This window comes from Protopterus annectens, chromosome 4.part0, assembly GCF_019279795.1.
Source record: "Protopterus annectens isolate FY-2018-M chromosome 4.part0, PAN1.0, whole genome shotgun sequence".
In the NCBI taxonomy this organism is placed as follows: Eukaryota; Metazoa; Chordata; order Ceratodontiformes; family Protopteridae; genus Protopterus; species Protopterus annectens.
Genome location: NC_056733.1, coordinates 1,868,670,084 through 1,868,696,482, shown reverse-complemented (window position 1 = coordinate 1,868,696,482; position 26,399 = coordinate 1,868,670,084). Strand labels below are relative to the sequence as shown.

The 26,399-nt window shown below is 40.5% G+C and overlaps 1 protein-coding gene across 1 annotated transcript in view; it reads right to left on the bottom strand.

Moving 5' to 3' along the window:
* DOCK2 (dedicator of cytokinesis 2) overlaps positions 1–26,399 on the bottom strand; it is a 4,134,711-nt gene that overhangs the window by 529,089 nt on the left and 3,579,223 nt on the right. The window contains exon 37 of the mRNA XM_044069535.1: positions 2,211–2,301. Coding sequence (XP_043925470.1) covers positions 2,211–2,301 — 91 coding nt within the window. The remainder of the gene's footprint in view (positions 1–2,210; positions 2,302–26,399) is intronic.

Sequence of the window (26,399 nt, the reverse complement as noted above, 5' to 3'; positions counted from 1 at the left end):
ATACAGTTAATAGGGCTACTACTCCAGGAATCCACAGACAAAGCTCAAACTTGATTCAGAAGACATAGTGCACCTGTCTGTGTTACTCAGAATATATATACTTATAAGCAGCCGCACCTGTATTGTAGAGTTTATGAAATCCTAATTTACCTCATTATTAAGCTGTCACATAACACAGCACTGCAACACATTCAGGGCCATGTACCAATGAGCATTATATTCCCAGACAGGATACAGAAAGGTCCACCTCCTTTTCAAGGGTCAGTATAACTCAAGGCAGTCCAAAAAGCATACAGTTAAGTACAGCTGTACACATACAGCTTTTGCATAGTTTGTAGTCAGACATATTTATATGCAGTTATATAGATATTATCAGGCCACAGAAATGAAGAAAAATAAAATATAGGGAGATGAAAATTTCCAATAATGCAAAGTGAGGATTGCAATGACACTTACTGAAACAAGTAAGTATGAACTGTTCCTTTTACAGGGAAAGGCCTACAAAGACCTGAAAAACATTAACTTAGTAATATCATATGTACAGAATCAGGGCATGTGAAGATGAACGAGATACAAATGGCTTTTAGTATAATTGAATGGGTAATAAGATTTAAGCAATATCAACATGTTATGGAATGCATGGTCCATTCCTGTGCACGAGCAAGTCTGCAGTGCAGAATCATTTGCTTCATATATCTGCAGATGTAAACACTATGAAAAACAGACACACACATGTTTTTACACAGTAAAATGTGCATGCATGTGTATGTTAATGGATTGTGAAGATGTTTGGGCATGCATAGTAATGTATTATGAAGTTTGTGTGTAGTCATGGTTTTCAATCACTTGTGTTGTGATCACTGGATATCAGGATGAATTAACACGCACTCATATATGTATGTATGTATGTTCATATGTGTGTGTGTGTGTGTGTGTGTGTGTTTGTATATATACTTTTTTTATTTAATAATCCATGAGATCTGACAGGTCTAGAAATGGACCTTTTTTTATTTGCTCCTAACTTACAGTTAATTGGTGTCAGATTAGGAAGCAGCACTGGGCACTAGATAAGACATCTATGGCTGTGTGTGTGTGTGTGTGTGTGTGTGTGTGTGTGTGTGTGTGTTCACAGTTTCTTACACACACACACACACACACACACACACACACACACACACACACATATGAGAGGGAGAGGGGGAGTATATATTACAAAATTAATAAGGGTCTAGTGGAAATAATTACAATCATACTTAAATTTTTTGTTAATAGTATTTAGAATGACTTATAATTACTAGAACATACTTATTTAATTATGTTAAGATCTAGAATATCAAAGGTCTCTTACTGTATATTTCTGTGGCAGATGGCCTTGAGTAGTTTGCAGTGCAAACCTGCCCAAAGAAGGATACAGATAAGTAAAGAGGAACAGAGATGTATTTCACAAGAACAGCAAATAATCACCAACTAAACTCATGAAGCAAATGGAACAATAACCTGTGTCCAGTGTCACAGCAAGGATGGGATGAATGGGGCACTTACTTTTGGCACCAACATGTAGGGAGCATTGACGATTAAAAAAAAAGTGTGACAGCTTGCAAGCTTTCTATTAAGGAATCATGGTCACTTAATATGCAGCTTGTAAACTGTCTAGATGTCAATTTCTCCTTTTCTTTTAAATGTGTTAAGCTACCTTAAAAAAGAACATAAAAGCAAACAGTTTACAAGGTTTCTAGGTGATTATTTAATTGACAGCTTGCAAGCTGTCAGACACTTTGGACAAGATAAAGTGCTGCCCCAGGAGTCAAATTTCCTTGCTACTGCTCTACATACACATTTTCAATAATCTCAGTGTTTCCAACGCTCTCCTTGTATTATGGAGAGATACACAACTGCCTCAAAATCTGTGGGAATTTTACTGAGTTTTTTAATGCTTACATAAAAGTTATTTTTTATTGTGTTTTGATTGTGTCCCCAGCTATCAAACTCTCACCCCATTTTTGTTACATCTATCCTTTCCCCTTGCTTCCAGGGTCCAAAGACTCTTAAAGTGAAAGAAGTAAGAGCCAGGGTTGTGATCAATCTCCATCATGCTTTCAAAAATGTTGTCACTATGACACTTAGTATTTTTGCTCAACTGCTGTGCATACTGATGCTGTTTTAAACCTTTGATGAGATAACACTAGCATAAAATTACAGACTCTGCTTACCTTTAATAACCGGGTGTGGAGCAGTAGAGTGTATGCAGCTTCAGTGTAATTGTCACTTTCTAGGTGAAGATCACGAAGTTTATAAAGGTATCTGAAAAAACAAAACCAGAAGACTAAAGGTCAGTCTGTGAAAGATTCTAACAGCTGATGAAGGTCTAGCCACACACTGCATGGTTTGCATATTTATCAGGGCAGTGGTGGCACTCTTAAATACAAGTCCTACGTATTTTTTTCGATTCCACCTGAAGTAAAAGGTAAGAATTATGGCTAGAACTATGCAGATGTTTTAAGAGTTATATTCACAATTTCTGTGATGTAGATCTTGATTACAGTGAATATGCTTTTCTGCAACAGACCTTGATATTTATTTCCCAGTACAATTTTGCAGGCACTTAATTATACCCTTTCCACTTTCTTCTCAGTCTTGAGCTTCCAGCTCTGCTTTTGGCTAATATTCCTATGAGAAAACTATAAAAACTGAAAAATTGTTACTGTTAACAACTAACAATGACCTTGAAAAAAAAATCCTGACATTTAATGGTAAGTTGATGACCATGAATACTGGCGATAATAAAGGCAAATTAAGAGCTTTAGGTGTTAAAATGCTGACAGGAAAATGGCTGGTTTGTTCACAGAAACAATGTCTCTATACATCCGAACATGTGAATAAATTATATCAGTGTCTGCCTAGTGCTTTTACTTGCACGAAAGGTAATGTACCACTCACACTTTGTACTGCAGTTACAACCATGTACACTGTTATACGTTTTTCTCATGTAACTTTTTTTCCATTCATGTCTTCTTACCATCAAGCCTTATCCTACTGGTCTTCAGTTCATTCACTCTCTCACCATTAAGGAGTCTCCAGTAAGTGGACTAGAGCCATCCTGAGGGGTTATCATGCAGATATGTGCTGTCATTGGCATCCCAGCAATGACAGCTTTTCTATGTGAGGCTCTAATCCTCCAATAGTGGCTAATGTAGGCACCCACTACACCACAGCAACTTCTACATATTCCATGTGCTAATGAGAGCTGCCATCACTGGCTTAGCAGCAGCTTGTTCCTGTTCATTTTTGATGCCATGCATACCCCTGCTTACATAATGGCAAATGGCCAACCAGAACCACCTCTCCCCAGGATGAGTCAGCTAACATTGTCCACTCACTCCCATCCTTCACTGTCTGGCCATTCTTATACCTATGCCATGACTTAAACTGGGCTCATCTGGACCATAGACAGAGCTTTATCCCTCTATACCAAACAGCTGGGAAGTCAATGCTAGAACTTATCAAAACTATCACATGAAATCATTATAAAACAAGCAAGTGTGCTAAAACTGTTTTTAAAGCATTTTATTGAAAGCAATTTATTTTGTTTTTTACCTAAAACAGTATGTTTAGCCAGGTATTAGGCCTCAGAGCTATAGTTCATAGGCTTTGTGAGAGGAAGTCATTGCTACAAGGTTCAGTGTATGAATTAATCTGGCTTGTTACAAGTCTGTTTTGCTGATATTCCTTACCTTCCTGCCCTTACCAGGACATGACAGTTGTCTCTGTTGTTGTTTGCCCCTTATGTTAATTTGACTACCAAATTCCTTCCATCTCCTCTTTTATTGTCATTATCAGTAAACACAAATGTATCAGCTGTGTAAGGTATTTAAATACTTTTACCCATCCACTGCATTCCATAACTTCAGAATACTAAGTGACATCCCAGCAAACCAGTGCTGCTGTTGTTTTGACTCCCATCCCTATAAACTGCCTTTGGAAGCTCCTCCCAGTCTCATCTCATTTACATATATTAGTGAGCAATAGAAGATGAAAATGGGAAGCTCCTCAGAGTGCTAAAGTTTGAGTTACTCTTCTTCTTATCTTTCTGCCTTTTTGTGCATAGTTCTCTACCTAGAAGGTCTAAAACTTTTTTCCATATTTCTTAAATTCCACTGTTCTTGTATATAGACCCTTCCTACAAATTCCATTCATTAACACTCATTAATAACCTCTTTTTTACAAGACATTAAGCATCATGAAGTCACAGTTTACCTCATTATCTGTTGCAATCCTGATAGTAATAGGAACACTATGAAGCAATGCCAGCTGCCTCATGGTGACTGACAACTGTTTGAAGCTTCTTGTAGACTATTCCATTTGTGAGAGGTGCAAGTATCTACTAATCTTGAAAGTCACCCTTTCATCAAAGAAGGTAGAAAATACCCAACTTGTTGTTAGTTCTGACACCCACCTCACACAACCATAAATAAGTCCATGCCTAAACCACAAATGCCTCCTACATGAAGTGAACAGAACACTCAGCGTCACACTAGCAGACAACATAGGTTCATAGGTTCATAGGTTCATACTAGGCTATCTGCCCAAGGGCATTCACAAGCCTAGCCCATAGTTATGTGGCTTTCGCCACCCCTTTAGTTTGAATAAAAACTATGCCTATCATTTTTCTGTGCCTCTGTCAAGCAGTGACACTGAAGTAATCCCTGGGGTATATCTGCGATCTCCCATCCATTGGTCAAGATTCCTCTTGAACAAGGCCAGCGAGGTGCTCTGCCTCACATGTACCGGGATTTTGTTCCACAGCATAGGGAGTCTCTGGGTGATGAATCTGTCCCTCCAGCACGTTCTATTTATAACCGTGTCAAGGTTTAAGTCTCCGCCCTTGTGGTTCTGAGGGATCTAGATTTTTGAGGTGAAGCATATTCATCAAATCTGGGTTTGACTGGCCTTATATGTCAGGCACAGGTCACCTCTGAGCAAGCGGTATGAGACTGAATAAAGCTGGAGTTCTTTCAGTCGGGCAGCATAAGACATATTTTGAGACCCTTTATCCTTTTGGTGAGGAACTTTTGGGGCCTTTCAAGCTGCATCAGGTGTCTGGTCAGATACATTCGAGCGGGGCATTGTACTCAATCATAGGTCTAATGAGTGATGAGTACAGGGGACGATGACCTCCCTTGATCTAGATGTGAATCCCTTCATGATCAGGTGGGCGATATAGAAGGTTTTCCTAACTACTTTAGCAACATGAGTGTCAAGCGAAGACTACTGTCAACTTGGGTCCCCAGATCCCTGATGACTTTTCTGTGCTCAGTGGATTGTCACCTATATGGTAGCTAGGGGTAACCTTGTTTTTCCCGAAGGGTATGACTATGCATTTTTGGCGTTTAACTTCAGGCCATGGCTCTGGCACCAGTTATCTGTTTCTGTGAGGCCCTTCTGGAGGATATCTGTGTCAGATGTGTTTTCGACTATGGCCCAGTTTGCAGTCATCTGCAAACTTTGTCAGCCATAACCCTCCTGTGTTTGCTTGTACTTCAGAAAAGTAGATGCCGAACAAGAGTGGACCCAGGACTGAGCCCTGTGGGACACCACTTGTGACAGGCTTTGAGTCTGACATGGCTCCAGCAACTCTGACCCTGTGGGTTCTGTCGCTTAGCCAGTTTGCAACCCATCTTGTGATGTATGGGTTTACATTCAAGCTGATGAGTTTTTCGATGATACCTGAGTGGGGTATTGTGTGAAGGCCTTTGCCAGGTCGAGGTAGGCTGTATGGACTGCCTTTCCCTCATCAATGGCCTTGGTGACTGTCTCGAAAAAGTCAACCAAGTTTAAGAGGCAGGATCTGCCTTTGACAAAGCCAAACTGGGTTGGATCCAAAGTCTGCAAGTTCCCTATGTCTTTATTTATGAGTTCCATTATGATCCTCTCCATGGCTTTGCAGATAAGGCTTGTCAAGCTAATGGGCGGTAATTTCCAGGGTCTGTGGAGGCACCGCCCTTATGAAGTGGGACCACAGTCGCCGTGCGCCACTCCTTGGGTACGTATCCTGAGGTGAGGCTAAGATTAAACAGCTGTCCTAACTGTAGGTTTAATTCCTCATTGAGTTCATGAAGCACACAGCTGGGGACACCATCCGGTCCCATGGATGCTGTGTTTTTTGCCTTAGTGAGGGCAGTTCTCACCTGGGCGTTGGAGATGTTTGGGGGCTACAATCCTCTGGAATAGATATCTCTCCTTTTGGGGAGGGGAGAAGTTTGCACTGAACCTGTCAGCCAGTATGTTAGCAATGTGTGTAGGTTCAGTAATTTTCACATCATTTTGAACTAATTCTGAGCATATCTGGGAGTTTCCTCCTAGGTTTCTAACATAGCTAAAGAAGGCCTTATGATTGTCTTTAGAGTCCTTGGCGATTTTTCTCTCAAAATTTGCCTTGGATGATTTTATGAGAGCTCTTAGTTTTTACTTATAATGATCAAAGGTGTCTTACCTTTCAAGGATTTTGCTCTATCTTGTAGTAGCTTCCTCCTTTTGTTGTAGAGCTTGTTTATGGCTGGGGTCCACCAGACTGGGCGCTTGCCTTTGGTACAGAGAGTCTTAGTTTTGTTTGGGATTGCCTGATCCATGCAGTCCTGTAGGTGCTGGTAGAAGGCATTTGTAAGTGATTCAGCGGTTTGAGTAATGTTTACCACTGGCTCAGGGGCCTTAAAGGAGACCACACTAGTTTTAGAAGTGTGAAATCGGCTTTTGAGAAGTTTTTCACTGTGGTCTTTTTTTGTTTCAGGTGGGCGGGATGAGGACCTCCAGCGAGATTAGTTTATGATCTGATCTCACCAGTGAGGGTATACTTCGGTGTTGAACATTTTGATCCCATGTTCGTGATGATGAGATCAAGTATGTTTTCACCTCTTGTGGGGATGGTGACTAGTTGTTCCATGGCATTTGAGTTTATGAACTCCAGGAATCTTTGGGTTAGAGTGTTCGGGCTTGAGTAGTGTTCCCAGTCTATATTAGGGTAGTTGAAGTCACCTAGTATGATGGTGTTTGGAGATACATTTATCCCTCCAATGTTTTCAGGAAGGCCATGTGAGGTTCCTGAGTTTGAGAGGGTGGCCTGTAACATGCTACAAATTGCAGAGCAGTCTTGCCTATGGTTAATTGCACCTGGATGGTCTCCGATGCATCGTGCGTTGCCACCAACCTTGAGGTGTGGGTGTCCTTTATGAATATGGACACCCCCCCTCCTTTCTTGGTGTTGTCCGGATTTTGGGGCCGGAACGTATGATATGAGGTGAAACCTGTTAGTGCTGGGGTGCTCTCAGGAGCCTTGAACCAGGTTTCTGTCACAGCACAGACATCGATGTTCTCCATATTGAGAAGGGCCTCGAGTGCGTGTTTTCATTTTCTTCACAACATGCAAAGATATTACAGAAAACACAACTAAGCATTGCTCACAATGCTGAACAAAGACAGAGTGATGGTTAGCTGCCTCTCAGGTGCCAGAATCTGTAGTGTCACTACTGCCCGCAAGTCTATTCACTGAAGTACATATATGTCATGGTCATTGTGCACATAGAAGTGAATAACTTGAGACATACTTCCTTGGATCATATTGTGAAGAAAATGAAAACACTGTCATCTCCCTGTTTTTTTATATTATTTAATATTTATGCTATTTATCTGTACCACTTACACTTTGAAAAGTATTTTCTCTGTTTATACTGCTTGTTATGATTATTTTGTTTAAACAGCATATCATGCTTATGCTTCTTGTTATTACAAACTGTCTAAGCTTTATGTACTATTACACTAACTGCTTTTGTTTAGTTTTTCTCCCGGACCTCCACTGAAAATGGGTTCTTCTCAGCCCAGTGGACTTTCCTGGTAAACAAATGCCAATAAATAATAAATAATGTCTGGCAGGAGATTTGTACATATTCTCAGAATAACTTGTATGCCAGCATGTCTAATTGTGAAAATGTAACTAAGTTTTTAAAATGTTGAATATCTCCCTGTTTATACAAAATGTTTAAGGAATCTGTCAGTGTTTTGATACATTTCTAATTGTACATATTTGTGAGGGAGATTCTAAAGTACAAACTGTCTGTGGAGAATCAGCTGATCAGTAGGTGATGTCATTAGAATGTTCCTGGTTGCTATGTAATTACTTGAACAACTGACTGACAGGAAAAAGAGCTTTTTTAAATAGCTGACTGTTATTTTCTAAAATAAGACAGTTGAAACTGTTAACCTGGAATATAAAAGAGACTGCAGCAGTCGGTTACAATGCTGAGCAGTTAGTGAAGAGTTGCAGTCAATGGATACCCAAGAAAAAAGACTCATCAAAAACTATAAGCCTGCCTTTGCCTTGCTGTTATGTTTTAGATTAGATCAGGGACAGTATTCTCTAGTTAGATTAGGAAAGTTTAGTTACTTCTCTAAGATGATGGACTTCTACCCTACAATTTAATTTTAAGCTTCCGGTGATTGAATTCTGGTGTTTATTGAAAATTATTGATTTACATTCTTGTAATCATTTTACTTATTATTAAATATTTTATTACTTTACATTGTGGCTGGACAATCGGTACATTCTTTAAAGATGAGAGATTGGTTATACCTGTTTGATACTCCCCAGGTCACATAGAATGCCTATCTGCTTCTGGTCATAGTTATCATTTATTTTGATATTTAATTTCCAATAATTGATCCCCCTTTGAAGGGAGCGTAGACCTGTCTGACTCTGGTGGCCGATTTTACTATTTGTAATAGGTAGGGGACACAGCTGGAAGTCTGTGTCAGGCTTCCCATAAGTGTTTGAGTATGTGAGATTTGAATTTATTTTGAGTGTGAGTGAGTCAAAGGTCTTAAATAGGAACACATTTCTCTGAGGTGTATGATAAGGGACTACATTTTGGGTGAACAGAAGTATACAGTCCAGTTCCAGCAAATACAGCATGTTTCTGTTGTTATCTTAAGGGAAACTGTGGAATTTTATTCTTGTGTGCTCTGTGCTTTGGTGTTTTCTGTGACGCTCCTACACTGGAGTCAGTAGTGAGGACTGAGGCTCCTTAACTACTGAGCCAGGTTTTAAGGCAGTCTGGTGGCATATTAGCCGGACGTCGCACATATGACGAGGGACATGACAGTCCTCTCAGAATATGTATATGAAACTGGTGTGAAACTAGTACTGAGCAGTGTCCTACTGTTGCTAAGAATGATGTCACAATGCAAACAAAAGATAACTGACTTTAGTTATTGTTTAGCTATTGGTGTCTATCTAAGGGGATCCAATATAGTTCAGCCTGGAAAGAGGTGGGTGATAACCTTGGCTACTTTGCTAGAGATGGCTTGCACCTCTCTCCTTATGGCTTTTATATACTGACCCTGATCTTTTCCTTCCTCATACTGCCTTTTTTGCAAGGTCAGTCGGCTGAAATTACCCAGACAGCTAATCAAAATCAAAGCTAATTAAAGGTAACACTGCTCAATCCTAGAAGCCTAAATACGAAGTTGTACTCCTTGCAGGCATTCTTAACTCTTGATAACATAGATATCTGCATATTTACTAGGGGGTTCAAAAACACTGCTCCTGATTCTCACTGATATTCCCACCCTCTACTCAAAAACTACAGTAACCAATTAGTGGTCAGATCTGACCACCATTCAGTAACATTCACTATAAGGGTAAAACCTGACTTACCTCAAAACATTTCTGTTGTTATGGAATACTCTAATAAAAACCCAATCCTGCTAACTGATAACCTAATGGAATTTAAGCATCCTCCTAACCTCTGTGACCTTATCTTGCATGCTGCCACATTTGTGGATAATTTCTGTGCCCATCTCAAAGCATGCATCAAAGCATCTGTCTCCATAAGACATAAGTACAATGCCAAATTGAGAATAAACTCTTGTGGTGGAACCTTCATATAAGCAAACTATACAACAATTGGAAGAAACTCATAGCTCATAAAAGCAAACTTCATACCTCATCATTTACAGATTAACTCAAAAAGATCAACAAAGAACTCTGAAACAAAATCAAATCCACCAGAAGTAAGTTACAGAGCTGTTCTTTCTGCTATGGGCAATCACAAAGGCTTCTTCATCTGTGCCAGAAACCTTAGAGTAATGCCTAACAATATTCAGAGCTAACACATAACAACAATGCATACTCATACCTTGAGGATATAGCCAACATATTAGTAGATAATTTAAGATCTAACTTTACTACCCTATCTCTTCCTAACTGTCCCCAGCTTACTATCACTCTCACATCACCTGCCTCTGATCACCTCTAAGCAGGTCCTGAATACTCTCTCTCTCAAGGCCAAAAACACTTGCTCCATGGGCCCTTATAATGTGCCAGGTTGTCTTCTTGGCAGCACCAGGCACTGTCTGACAGAATCACTACTAAACCTATTAAACCTCAGCCTCTGCACCAGATTCATGGCAAAGGAATGGAGAACTGTGGCAGTGGGACATCCACTACTGATCCAAGAAACTATAGACCTATAAGCCTCACCAGTCTTATCTGCAAGGCAATGGAACTCATCATTATGGAACTTATTAACAAGGACATACATGATCTACAAGTCCTGGACACGAGTCAGTTTGGGTTTGTCAAATGCAGATCTTGCCTCCTGAACCTAGTGGGTTTCTCTGAACATGTCACTAATGCACTACACCTAGGAAAATTGGTACCTAGACATGGATAAGGCTTTTGAAACCATCCCACATTCTGGCATTATTAACAAGCTAAACTATCTAAATGTAAACCCCAATGTTATACACTGGTTAGGAAGGTGATTAAGTGACAGAACCCAATTTATCAGTATGGGAAGCATACTCTCTTTGAAATGAGTAGTTACCAGCAGTGTCTTGCTGACATCAAAGCCTGTGGCTGACCAAGTTTGCAAATGAGTGCAAACTTGCAGCTGTCACTAATTCTCCATCTGACATCCAGATTTTTCAGGGTGGTACTAACACGTACCAATAAGCGGTGCCAGGACCATGGCCTAAAACTAAATGCCAAGAAATGCAGCATTATGTCCTGAGGCAAACCTGGGCACCCATGCCCTACTACACAGTTGAAGCCCCTTTAAAAGCTGACTCAGACATTAGGGACCTGGGTGCTTTTGTTCACAATGAACTACCTTTGATCACCATATATCCACTGTTGTTAGCAAATTCTTTCACCTTGCCAGACTAATCACCAAGGTATTTCTTCCAGATGTAAGGAAGTTATCATTCCTCTCTACTCCTCCCCAATCAGGCCCATAATAGAACATATTGCCCCCTTTATTATTTACCTGTCTAAGAATATGACCCGTTTTGAGAGACCACAGTGTTTCATCACTAAGACAACCAAGGGCATGTCTTCCTAATATTACCCAGACCACTTCAAAGTACTCTCTTTCTCATTTCTCTTTCCTAGAGACTCTTTGAGAGTTAACTTCTGTGTATCATACACAACCTCAAAGGATCCGGTCCTGTGTGATCTCTTGAACATTTACAAAACTAGTAACACCCTCAACATCCACTCAGGAGAACCTAACTTTCACCAAAACAGAAACAGGATTTGCTGGTGAGATAGACATACATCCCAGAGAATCGATCTTTTGTGAAACAGACTACCTTTGAATGTCAAGTAAAGTCGTTCTATGACTCTAAGAGTAACCTGGATGTATGGATGGGCAGCTGTAAATACACCTTGGGTCTGGCCCCCTTAAGGTCTCATTTAAAGGTGTCAAAACTAGGTTAGTCATGTCAGTGAGTACTTACTATTAGAAGCATTGGAGCTAGACTACTAATGGTCCTCTGGATCAACAGCCATGTAATGACCTAGGAAACTATGAGCCTATGAACAGTTTAAAACAGGCAGGTGCCTACATACAAAATGTTCCATTAGAAAGGGAATTGGGAGTCACCAGAGTTAAATGGCGTGGAACAGGAATACATAGTTTGGGGAGACTGTTTTCCTTCTTTTTAACAAGGATGAGTTAATGTTTCATGTATGTAGAAGCTGGCAGGAATACGGTCTCCACCTCCTACCATCAGATAGCACAGGAAGAATTATTCACTACCTGGAAAATAGAATTTGCCTCTTATAATGGCATTGTCCTGATAACCTAATAATCTCATTTACTAAGCGTATACAGATGTGTTAGTCTACAGAGATTCTGACAAGATGTACTTGGAAACTAAGGCAGAGTGTGTGTGGGATGTAAAATGGGAAGGGGCCTGTCAGAGGACTGTTGAAGTATGGGTTTAGGTTCACAGGAGAATGCATGCCAAACACCAAAACTGCAAAGACAGAGTCACTGTCTGCTATTAGAATAACCACACATTTACTTACTGTTATTAGAAGTGTGTTTATAATTAACACTTCTCTTCATCTCGGATTACTTTATTTTCACTAAAGCACATTGGCAACTACCTTTGAAAATGGCAGCAATTCCATATAAGTTGTCTGACAGTAATAATAATCAAAATTACCCCACTGACCTCACAAGATAGAGCAGGATGCCTTTTCTAAAAATCCATTTTTCCCTGTGCCAACACAAATTTATCCATTTCCATGACTTCCATTTTCATTCCCTGTGACTGGGACCACATCCAGTCATGGCAAATCTGCCATCTAGATGGCCATGACAGGTTTTCACATTTTCTGGTACTCTTGCCCCTGGGGATGATGTGCATGCTTGTAGACTACAGGGTCTGAAATGCTTCCCTCTGTTAATGTGGGAGATCCTGTACATGCCGTAATGAAGGCTACAATGGAAATGGCTTCATAGAAGAAAGTGAATACCCCAAGCGGATAATCTACATGCCATTCACCCATCTCTCAATCTCTAATACACACCTGCAGTGCTACATGCTAGACCATCTTTCTCACCTTATGGTAGGCAACCTATTCCCATTTTCCTTTCCAGGCTTTTCCATCTTCTGGGTTAATAATTACACCTTTACAGCTTATACAGCTTTAGCATTATGTCTTCCCACCCTGCTTAAACCATGTACCCGCTTGCCTCCCAAACTCTTATACCCCCCTTACTCTCTCCAACAGCTCTACCACATTATATGACTGCACTCTACCCTTTTTTTTCTCCTTTTTAAAGTACTTGACAGTTACTCAATAATTAACTTCAAAGCACAAAACAAGCTCTTTCTACTTAACCCTCTCTCTCTGTATCCCTACATTACAAAACTGAACTAGAATGCCTTTTCTTTCAAGACTGTTCTGTATCATTAAGACTTTACTATAAGATCTTTTGTCCCTTAAAAGAATGTATTGTATTACCTGCTTCTCACATGCCTTACTGTAACTGTTCTACTGTACTGTACTGCCTTCCTCTTACAAGATTTACATTACATTATATTTGTACCTTATGTTTTGTTCATTCTGTATTTAAATTTTGTAACGTGGATCTTTTCTCTCCAGGACTCTGCTGAAAAGGGGATTTTTTGGCTCAGTTGGACTTTCCCACTAAACCAATGGCAAATAAATAAATAAATGTTCCTGGGTCATCTACTTCACAATTAGAGCTTTATCCCTCTGCACCACACAAAAGACTGCAGAAGAGATGGTTTTATTCTGCTACAAAGTATTTTTAAGTGTGTCAGTCTGTTTCCAGACTGCATATGCTATAAGGTTACAAATGAAGTTCTGTAAAAGTAACATCAACCATGAAAGAAGATGGCTATATAGGTGAATCATGAATCTGGATACAGTCAACTATATTATTTTTAATTTGCTTGGTTGGCTAAACTCACTGTAAATAGCAAAAGCTGTTTTCCACATCTTCTGATGACCTACCTTCCTATTTAATGTGTTCCGTATCTGCTCCTTGGGATGCTGTAGACTTTTAAAATCCTCTTAAGTAGCATCACTCTCAAAAAAATGACAAGTGAAAGCAACCAGTATCATCAGGTGAGAAGTGCTTTGCATCAGAAAGTACAGTTGTGTAAGTAAACATACCATAACATCAGATGTTTGAGATTGATCACTTCTGCAGCAGCCTTAGCTATATGGGATATATCCTGCTTTCAAAGCTTCAGGGCACCTTCCATGTGCCCAAGCTGTCTGGCAGTTTAAGCTGAGATGACTAAAAGACAAGTTTTGCACTTACACAATTTCTCTTTCTTGCCTCTAATCTAATAATGCCATATTATTTTCAAATGATTACCTATAACCTTAATTCCCTTACTGCATTCCTCTTGATTTATTATCATTGTTTTTCCTTTTACACTCTTATTATTATATTTTTGTATATAGCTATGTTTAATTCCATTGAGTACATTTTTTTTCTTATCCATTCTATTCATGACATTGTTTTGCTCTGTATTATTGTAAACTTGTCTCTACTTGTATGTCTGTTTGGGGCTTTTCCCCTCAGGTCTCCACTGAAAAAGGGTAAATTCTTACCCAGCTGGACCAACCCAGTTAACAAATGCAAAATAAACAATAAATAATAATTCTTTGTAAAAGTATGTACAGATGACTGAGTTGCTTGCAGCTTCCAGAATACTTCTAGAATCCAACCCTTTCCAGAAAACATAGATAAAGCCAAGGCCCTGGTAGAGTGGACCCTGACTCTGCTGAGAATAGTTTTGTTGTAGTAAGTATAACAAAAGGTGATAGCCTTATACAACCATTTGGAAATAGTCTGTTTTGACACAGTCATTCCATTTTTTAACATTCACAAGAAATGAACAGTTGATTAAAGATCTGAACAATTTAGATCTGTCAGGGCAATACCGGAATTGTCTGTGGACGTCCAAAGTATGCCCTATCCTTTTTCCCTCATTTTTTGGTTCAGGAAAGAAAATGGGGAGATGGACAGTTTGCCTTAAAGTAAACCAGATACCACTTTAGGCATAAAAGAAGGATTAGTTGTCAAAGAAACCTTGTCCCCATGAAAAATGAGACAGTGTTGACTCACTGTAACAGCTTAATTCAGATACCCTTCTTGCAGAGGTCAGAGCAAATAGTAAAACTTTTTTTTCATGTTAAAAACCTCAAGTCAGACTGGTTGTTGTTGTTGTGTCTTTCGGCTTTTCCCGGTTAGGGGTCGCCACAGTGGAACTCCAGTCCGCTAATGATTGGCAGTAGATTTTTATGTGCCGAGTTGCCAGCTCTAATGCACAACCTTCAACAAAGGTACGCCCATTCACGCATGTTTCCACAAAGGAGACGCTCTAGCTGAGAATCGAACAGGACAACGTTGTACTGTGAGACGACAACGCTACCGCAGCACCACCACTGCAGTGTCTGTTTCAAATAGGACAAGTGTTAGCTTCTCTAACACAAAATTAAGATCCTAAGGAGGGGCCACCCATTTTCTTGGAGCCATCTTATGCAGAAGTAGAGTGCCTCTCATTTGCCCGCAGAGGGGACCCAAGAGAGGATGTGGTTAAACCCACCCCCATCCATAGTGACTGAAGGTAGTACACCAGGGGATCTGGGGTAAAAAATGAGCAGTCTGAGGTACAACTAATGGCCACAGCAGTCACCCACCAGTGGCTGAGGCAAACTGCTTCTTGCCTGCTGTGATGGCAAAAGCTTTTTGCTTAAGGTTTTCTTTTTGTGGTTGGAAGAAGAACCGACCCTGGGATCGACAAATTATTCCATGGTCAAGTCAAAAATGGTGCCTCTTTCCCAGTGAAAACAAGCAGCAAATGCCAGTAAACACTAAACATGCTTACAGGTCACTTTTTTCACAGACGCAGTAAAAAGCACTTTAAAACACTTTACCAGCCCCACAAAGTACAATAAACACAATTTTTCCTCAAAAAATGTTTTTAGTTACATTAAACAGCTTTTAATCTGACAGGAAAAAAGAGCACTACCATTTAAAAGTACAGTACAGCCTTGTGACAGTCCATTAAAACACAAACTCCTACCTTTAAAATAAATTTCCAGAAGGGGAACATGTTAATAATAAACAAACATTTTTGAATGGAAGGTTTTTCCTCTAAAGAGAACTTATCTGTCCAGCATACTCTTCAGTGGCAGTAAAGCGTAGAAGCTTTTGATGCCCAAATTTGTCTTTTAGTCTGCTCAGCTGTAGCTGTCACACAGTTTGTGTGTATGGAAGCTGCTACCAAGGTTTGGAAGCTGTCTGGCTGTTATATCCCCCATATAGCTAAGGCTATGCAACAGTGGTCCATATGAAGAGCATCACCAGCAAGGAAGGGAGATACCACCACTCCATGACACTAGCTGACTTCATACTGCATAGGTGCAAGACAGCTTTTTTTCTACAACAGGCACCCAGGCTATTCTTTCATCACCTCACTAATAACAAACTAGAAAGTTTTATCCTGAGTTTATTTTGAAAGTGAAAACGAGGCCAAAGTAATTAGTATGACTTAATGGTGTGCTGTTGGCTTGCAGCCTGGCATCATATTTATGATGTTCATATTTAGTTACTAATTTTTAGCAGAGCTTCCTGTGTGGCTGTTACTTTCTTTGACCAGCCAATCACAGTTCACCATTTCTTACTGGGTATAGCCAATGGACTTCTGAACAGTGATGGACAGCTGGGTGCCATCTGTTTGCCCTGGGTATATGAAACTCACTTTGGGATGTCACAGACTTATTTTTGCATGTATGTATTTGTTAACCTGGGCAGTGCATTTATCCACATGGACCATTCTCTGGCTCAGCCTGGGTACATGGCCACAGAAAATACAATAAGCAAACAAGTAAAATGAGAATACAAGTTGCTTTTAGCAACAGCTGTAAAATACAAGTAATACACAATATACAATTATGTACAAAAAAAGACAAATTAATACACACACACACACACTCTCTGCAAACAATGATATAAGGATGACAGAAATACTGTGGGTTTATAAGGTACAGGAATAAGATAATCATCACTAAGGGCTTTTCATCCAGAAAAAAGGAGGTCATTGTCCCACTGTACTCATCCCTCATTACACCCATTATACAATACAACACCCCATTTGGTATGTACCTCTCAAAACACCTGCAACAACTGGAAAGGCCGCAGAAATACCTCACTAAAAGAATCACAGGCCTAAGGCAGATGCCCTATGCTGACCGCCTTAAAAAACTCCAGCTATACTCTGTCACATATCGTCTACTCAGAGGTGATCTCTGCTTAACATACAAGGCCATGTCAAGCCCAGAGCTGTTGGATATGCTACACTTAAAGAAATCCCAATCCCTCAGTGTCACATGCTCCAGGGATCTAAACCTTGTCATCACAATAAACAAAACATGCTGGAGGGATAGGCTCCTGACCTAGAGACTCCCCAGACTCTGGAATAGACTGCCCATACATGTCAAGCAGAGCGCCTCTTTGGCCCTCTTCAAAAGGAACATTGACGATTGGATGGGAGAAAGGAAATTCACTCCGGGGATCACATCAGTCACCCTGCTAGACAGGGGTCCAGGAAGTAAATAGTGTGGGAAGAAATAGCCAGGGAATTGTTATGGCTAGGCTTGTATAAGCCCTAGGGCCGATAGCCTAGTACCAACCTATGAACCTATAATTACATATAAAGACTTGTGGAAAAGCCTTTATATGCCACCACTCACAGAAAGGATAAAAGGCACAGAGACAGTTAAGCACACTGTATTTACTTATTTCCATTTTAATAACCATTATATTTTGAAATTGCCAATGCCTTTACCAGAGCAGTGTTATGGAAAAAGGCATGGTGGCTCTGTAATAATAATCTCTTCCATACAGCTCCTCCATGGTCTGAGGATTAATGGTCAATCCTCTGATCACTCTCTATGTGATGTTTGCATGTTTTCTCTGTGTCTATGGGGGTTTCCTCTAAGTACTCCAGTTTCCTCCCACATCTCAAAAACATGTTGCTTGGTAATGTACTTGAAAGTGACCATTTATTGCTTTTGTGGCCTGGCTCATGACTGAAAACAAAACAAGATGATAAGTCATCTTATCTGATCAACAAATGAATAAGTTAGTAAAACAGAAAACAAGTATGCACATGATGTAACATTATAAAAAATGTTAATTCAAGCCAATCCCTGCAAAAATTAAATACATTTAGTATCCCAGCAAAATGAAATACATTCAGTATGGTTTAACACAAATAATGCAGACTTGCAGTCATAACTTTGGTGGAGGATTGGTGAAAGCTGTATGAAAAAGAAAGGTTGGACATAGTGTAATGAAGAAGGGTTGTATGAAGGATACAAAGAATCGGGAGGGGGACAAATATCAGATCTTATACAGACAAAGGAAAGAAAAATAAATGAAAAGGGATAGGGAGGAAGAAAACAGAGATGGGCAGTGAAGGAGGGCAGACTAAATGAAGAGAAAACATACAAGGAGGAGGCACAAGTTGTGCAAGAAACTCAAGGAAACAAGGGAGGTGAGGAAAGTGAGAAGAGTGGACAGAGAATGAGGTCTTGCCACGCGGTGCCCAAAGCAGAAGCAGTTCGCAAGTGCTGGTCGGCCGACTCCTGAAATTTTTGTTTTCAAGTTTCATAACCGAAGTCTTCAACTTAAAGCTAAGTACCCCTTTGGGGAAACTTTTTCTTGCTCCTTACCGATGTCAGTAAAAGTTAATAATTGTATTACTTGTGGGAAGCAAACACCTCATAAGGATTTTCATTTGTACTGTAATCCTTGCCTAAGCCCTGACCACAACGTACTTTGCTGTCGGTTTTGTGCTTTATTTAATCAGCGCACTATCCGTCATCGGTACATTTCTGCTTCAAAATATTTTGGTTCTCAGTTTAATTATCCAGAAATGATGTCTGTTAGCCATCCAACTACCAGATTACTGAAAAAACGGAAAGAAAAGGACAGTGACAGGCTGTTGAGGTCCAAAACTGCCGACGACGCTTCTAAGCCAGTCGCCAGTTCGCCGGTACTCAGTGAGGCACTTTCGCAGCCCCTGATACCCGCTCTTCTGATTCGCAGGCCTCTACTGAGACCCATTCAGAGTCTGGTATGCCGTGAGATGCTTCACATATGGAACCCGTGGATGTCTCTACCTTGGATGGGTCTGGAGCCGCTGAGCAGTGTATTCAGTCCTACAGACTTGCATACTAAACAGACTCCAACTTCAGTGCTAAGGTCTAAATCTCGATCTATGTCTAAAAAAATGACTCCCAGGCCACATGTTCAGGCCCCAATGCCTAAAAAACAAATGATCAAAATGGCTGAAGATTTAACTACTCTAATCAGGGGTAGTCAACCCCCCCCCCCTCCAAGAGGTCTAGGATTGAATTTGACTATGAACAACAGTAGTCTCTCCTTTGATAGTCACATCGCCACAGTAGTCAGGAAGTCCTTCTACATGGCACACCTCATCATAAAAGGGTTCTTATCCAGGAAAAAAAGAGGTCATTGTTCACCTCTACTCGTCACTCATTAGACCCATTATAGAGTACAACGCCACTTTTGGAATGTACCTCACAAGACATCTGCAGCAGTTGGAAAGGCCACAGAAGTACCTCATAAAGAGGATTACTGGCCTCAAACAAATGCCCTACACTGACCGCCTCAAAAAACTCCAGCTTTACTCCGTAGCATATCGCTTACTCCGAGGTGATCTCTGCCTAACATATAAAGCTATGTCAAACCCAGAGCTGTTGGACATGCTACACCTAAAGAAATCCCAATCCCTCCAAGCTACATGCTCTAGGGACATAAACCTTGTCACCACAATAAACAGGACACACTGGAGGGATAGATTCCTGTCCCAGAGACTTCCTATACTCTGGAACAAGCTACCCATCTATGTCATGCAAAGTTCTTCATTAGCACTCTTCAAGAAAAATCTTAATGAGTGGATGGGAAATAGGAAATACACCTCGGGGATCACTTATGTGTCTCTGCTGGACAGTGGCACAGGAAAATAACTTTCTTGGGTGGTGTAAGCTATGGTACCTTGCTGGCTAGGCTTATGTAGGCCATTGGGGTGATAGCCTAGTACCTACCTATGAACCTATGAACCTATGAATAGTAGAGGGGCTTAGCAAGAGAAATTTTGATATCGAACACCATAGTACTGGTTCAAGAGAATTTGCAACCACTAAACACAGCTTTTCTTGCAGTATTTTAGTCCACATTACTACCCTTTCTCATACTTGCTACCATGAAGGTTCAAATAAAAGAAAGCATACCTGAACAATACAATCACTAGCTGACCCATTTCATAGTAGTGCAACTGTAGTGAGTCTGAACTCAGGCTGAGCTATGCACAACAGTTCCATTAACAAAATGGGCTACATATCATCAAATTATGCCTTGTAAGGTTATTTACAGCTCATGGTAAAAGAAGTCAGTCCTTTCTCTGGTGAATGCATTTCAGTTTCTTCTACAGGAAAATAAAACTCATATTCTGGGAAGATATAGGATATAATTATTGTCCAAGATTTCTGTAATGACAATTAAGAAGTAGAAATCAGAAGGTTAAAAAAGGAGTCAAGTATGTCCTATCATATTCCTAATATGAAGAGTGGTGCCCCCTAAACAGTGTAATGGTGAACAGATTACACTGGTTGCTAACTCACTAGACTGTTGCTCCAAAAGGATTACAGCTTCACAGGCAAAGAGTGAATGTCTGCAACAGTACGCGTCCACCGAGATACTTGTCTGGAACACTAACTTTACACTACTGTAAACTACCTTGAATCTAGGTCAGGAAATCTAGTGGTGTCACACAGAGTTGCCATCTGCTACTAAGTATGTCCTTCTTAATGAAAACAGTTTTACTTATAACAGTTTTCATGGTAGCCCTTTAGGGATGGGAGTGCCGAGAAAAAATCAACCCCCCCCCCCAACTCCAGCTCCCACCAGTCCTAACAGTCTACAAAGTGTGCAAATACAGCATTAGGTATCAAGTCACTGTCACTGGTGTCCTTCCATTACCAAGTACCGTACACATTTGGATGTCCATTTGGAAGTGCCATCATGGCGACTTTGGGGGATGGGAACTCAGACTTGTCCATATGAATGTATACAATTTGAAGAATACAGTATCAGAAGTGCAGGACATTATGTCTGTCCAGTTCCCCTGAAACACTTGTGCCACTGATTCATGACTTGTGCATAAGGGTAAAATCTCAGACAATACTGGCAAACATTGTAGTCTCTAGAAATTATAGTGTTACCAGTACTTTGGGGTGTTGGAGATGAGAAAGGTACCTATTCTGGAAGAGAAGATTAATGCTATTCTTATAAAGTACTGAATCTGGGGGAATCTTATAAGATGGACTTAGTATTTTCTTGAGCTAATCAAACACATTCTTCTGTATATATAACCCTGACTAGGATCTTGAAGTTGCAGAAGCAGCAGCTTAAAAAGTATCTAAATATGTATCCCTGCTTGCCAAACACAATCCTAATTCACATCCTCACTAAGTACTCTTGAAACTCATTTGTTGTATTTGGATGGATAAAATAATCAGACCCAGAGACTAAAATATCTGACCCAAAAGGCACGAAAGACATGACAACAAATGAAAACACATACCAGGAAAATGAAATGGGCACAAAAGCAAAATAAAATGCAAATGAGCCCAAACTGGCTAAACAACCACATCAGGCAAGACAGAAAACTGATAAAAAATATATGGTTTTTGCTCGCTTAGCTGGTTCAGGCTCATTTGCATTTTATTTTGGTTTTAGACTAAAATATCCCATTGTACTTTCATACTTTGCTACTGACCACTCATCTGCTTTTTAATTTAATATGCGCATAAGGACTAGACTCTAAGTAAAGAATTTTCTTACCCTTGTGTGGTGTGAGGAGACCTTGTTTATAATGTGGAAATGTTGGTTGGATTTCCCTACACAAGTCTGAAGACCTCAAGCAAGCAACACATTTCTTAATATGACTGCCTGCATTCAAGATGAGCTCTGTCCAGTAACAGAAGCATGAACAGGAAAAAGCAAAAGATAAGGTATCCACCAAGATTTCTACATATGGATGCTGAGGGGAATCTTTCAAATAGTGGAAAGTTTATCTTCTCCACAATTAGAAAACCAGATTACAACTCAACCACTAGGATGCACAAGTATGGACAATGACAAAGTATTTATAAAAGAGTTCACACAGGCCATTTATTTTGTTCATAGTGCAAAAAGGTTAACTGGCCAGAAGTGCTAATGAATCCAAATTAAGGAAGCAGACAGGTCATCTAAGAGGACATTCAAACAAAAGTGAAGTCCTTTGAGATGAATTCCGGATATTATACAATGTCAACTTGACTGGTGATTTCTGGATTTTGTGAAAGAAGCTTCCAAAAACTTTACCAATCCTCACCACCAGCATCTACAAAATGAAGTTTGAAGTAAGAATCCCTATGCTACTCTCACACCACTTCTAAGGGTCAAGAGGATAACCACCAGTGAAGTTAGGAGAGCATTGGCTTCTGCAGTTACATTTACACTTTCCTCATCTCATGGAGTTTCTGAATTACGAGGAAGCAGCTAAGTCAGTTTAATTATCTGACCAGCAAAAACTGTAAGACAGTGTTACATTTTTCTAATCTTGTATAAATCATAGAAATGGCATGTGACAAACTGAAATGATGCCAGCCCAGCTAGCTGGAATTTTGTAAATAATTATATGTTACTTGAAAATATTAATATGATTTATATAGAAATGTGTCACTACCAGCCCAGCTATCCGGAATTTAAATAATCATGTAATTTGTGAATATTAATATGATCCATAGACTTGTCTTACAAATGTAAGAGAACTATGTTATGTGGATATTAAACTACTGGTGCAAAAGTGTGTGTTGAACTGCATATTATGTACTGCGCTTCAAGAATGTAACCACAGTGTACCCTACTGGTAAAGAACAGAGTTAACTTGAAAACTCTTAAGAAAATATGTGAATTGTTTTACGATTGTATTTATCTCCCAGTTTCACTGAAGGAGAGAGGATGCCTACAGCCAGATGTTCCTTTCTGTTGTCTTGAAACAAAAATAATTACTAGGTTTAAAATGTAAAATTGTTTAACTGATGTTCTTCGTGTTTCACTGTTGCAGTCATCACACTTGGGTTATCTGCCTGCAGGTAGCCCTCAGTCAGCCTGAACACCAGAGTCTTGGATTATTGCATTGGATGCTGTCACCTCTTCCATGATGTCAGGTCATCAGGGGTATAAAACAGGCAGCCGACACCATTACATCAGTCTTTCTTGTCAAGAAGGAGCCCGAAGCAGAAGCAGTTCACAAGTGCTGGTCGGCCGCTACCTGAAATTTTTGTTTTTCAAGTTTCAAACCTGAAGTCTTCTAAAGCTAAGTACCCCGTTGGGGATCCTTTTTTCTTGCTCTAACTGATGTCAGAAAAAGTTAACAATTGTCTTGTCTGTGGAAAGCAAATACCTCACAGAGATTTTCATTCTTACAGTGTCACCTGTTTAGGCCCAGACCACGATGTCCCTCACTGTCGGTTTTGTGCCTAAACGCCCGAACCATTCGTCGTTGGGCTATGTTTGTCGCTAAATTCTTTTGCTTGCATTCTCCGTATTCTGAAATGGCTTTGATAAGCCATCCGACTACCGATCTTCCAAAAAAATGTAAAGATAAAGACAGAGACAGACCGCACAGGTCCAAAACTGCCAACGATGCTTCCGTTAAGCTAGTCGCCAGTCTGCCGGTACTCAGTGATGCACCTTTGCAGCCCCTGATGCCCACTTCTACAAATTCACAGGCCTCTGCTGTGACCCATTCGGAGTCCGGTATGCCACGAGATGCTTCTTCGACTATGGAACCTGCGGATGTCTCTACCTTGGATGGGTCTGGAGCCGCTGTGCAGGCACCAGCTTCAGAAAGTGTATTCTGACCTACCGATGTTCAAATTAAACTGACTACTTCGTTTTTAGCTTAAACGACTGAGTTTCTCAGGCCCAGAGTACGTACTATGCCTAGAAAACAGACGACCAAAGCACATGCTCAAGCTCCCATGTCACAAAAACAAATGCTTAGAATGGCTGAAGACCTTATTACCCTAATTGGGGGAAGCCAGCCTTCCCCAGCTAAGAGACAAAGAATTGAGTTTTATTCTGATTTTACAGACCAGGAGTCCGATGACTCTGACCCTTCTGATTACCAGGACATACCCTTATCAACCTATGAGGATTCAGATGCAGAGGAATCCATTCCCTCTGCCTCCCCTCCAGAGGATTTTTCTTTTGGTGAAACCTTGCATACTTTGAGAGAGCATTTCCGCTGGGAATGCCAAGACTACCCTCAGTCCAAAAAGAGACTCATAGAGAGTTGCCTCAGCACAGGTCTCTAGCTATATCCCCTGTCCTGGATGTTGTAGATGATGTCTTCATGGAATCCAGTCTTACTCCAGACACTTTACCACTGGCCCCTAGAAAACCTGACAGGTACTACAGAGTACCTGATTCTCACAAATTTCTCTTTAAGAATCCTACTGTGGATCCAGAGATCATTTCCCAGGGACCTAAAGGTATTAAGGCTACTACAGACAAAAATCCTACCCCTTCAGACAGGGATTTCAGAGCTGTAGACAGATGGGGTAAGAAGATATATACTTCTGCAACTCTTGCCATCAGGGCATTGAATTGCCATTTTCACATGTTGAAGTACCAGCAACATATTATGGAACTAATTAAACAAAAAATGGTGTTACTTCCTGATTGTGCAGAAAATAAAGATTTACAATAGTTAATGCATTCTGCAAACCAAGTTAGTAAGCATACTTTGCAGTGTGGCTTTGATGCCTGCCGTCACTGGGTCTGCACTGAGAAGGTATGCTTGGCTGAAGGAATAAACCTTGCTAGATCATGTCAAATCAAAATTACTAGGCGCTCCTTTAAATAATGACTGTTTGTTTGGCACCAAAGTAGAAGAGGTTCTTAAAAATATGGAAGAAAAAGCAAAATATATGCAAATTGTTAAAGAATTCTTACAAGTGCAGCCACCTAGATTCAGTAGGCATTGGCCTTCTAAAAACTGGTCCTTTCCAGCCCCTTCCAGGCCTTCTCAGTCCAAACCTAGGGGAAAGACCACCCAGACTACAGTCTCAGTGTATGGAGAGATCTAAACAATGGAGTGCCCCAACCTCAAAAACAGGGAGTGGTAAGCCACCCCCTTATGGAAAATGTTCACAATGATTTTTCAATTATCCTTCCCAGTCCTGCCCAATTACTTGCGCCCCGAAGAGGAAAGCTTGTCCTTCATGCAAAAAACTGGATGTCCATTACTCAGGACCGATGGGTTCTAAACATTGTGTCCCAGGGTACAGATTCTACTTCCATTCACTGCCAACCCCAAGCGGGTTTCCAGACCTTCCTCCAAACCGGTGGGCAGAGGCTCAAAAGCAAGTACTTTCCCTGCTCAATATCAGGAATATTTAACCTGTTCCAGTAGAAGAAAGGGGACAGGGTTTCTACTCCAGACTGTTCCTGGTGCCCAGAAAAGAGGGCTCTTGGTGCCCAACACTGGATCTATCAATTCTCAACACCTTTCTGGTAGTCCCAAAATTCAAAATGCTTACCCTGCAACAGCTTCTCCCTATGCTAGCCAAGGATGCCTGGTTAGTCACCCTAGACTTAAAAGAAGCTTATCTGCACATCTCCATAAGGGAGTCTTGCAGGAAATATCTAAGCTTCAGGGCAGGCTCTATGCACTATCAATTCTTTGCACTTCCCTTTGGCTTATCTACTTTGCCCAGAGTATTCACAAAGTGCCTAGCTCCAGCCATTGCATACTGCAGGCAGAGAAATATCCAAATTTTCCTATACTTGGACGATTGCCTGATTCAGGCGGAAAGTCAGGAATTGCTACTTCAGCACCTGGCATTTGTAAAAAGATTCCTAACTTCATTGGGGTACACCATCAACGAAAAGAAATCACAATTGGTGCCCAGTAAAAAAATTTTATTCCTGGGAGCAAGCTTGAACACAACTTCCCAGATGGCATTTATCATCCAGAAAAACAGGTCTATTTGACCAACTAATTCAAACAAATGGTCACCAAAACCCAGCTATCTGCAAGGAAAATACTGCAAGCCTCATGCATTCTGAAATTCCATATGCAAGACTGCATATGAGGAAACCTCAATGGTACTTAAAAAGTCTGTGGTGCCAACATTCTCAAGACCTGGAAACAGTCATTCCTATCATACCTTGTCTAAAGGCAAAGTTCCTTTGGTGGGCAGAAGCATGCAACCACAACAAGCGACTGCCTTTCACTCAACCCCTCGCCACTCAAACCCTGACAACAAACACATCAGACTATGCATGGGAGGCTCACATGGCAAGCAAATGCATTCGGGGCAAGTGGACTCCAGGACAAATTCTCCTGCACATCAATCAAAAAGAGATGCTAGCTATATAGAATGCTCTAACAAACTTCAAATAACCAATCCTTCCAGGACAGCTGCTGAT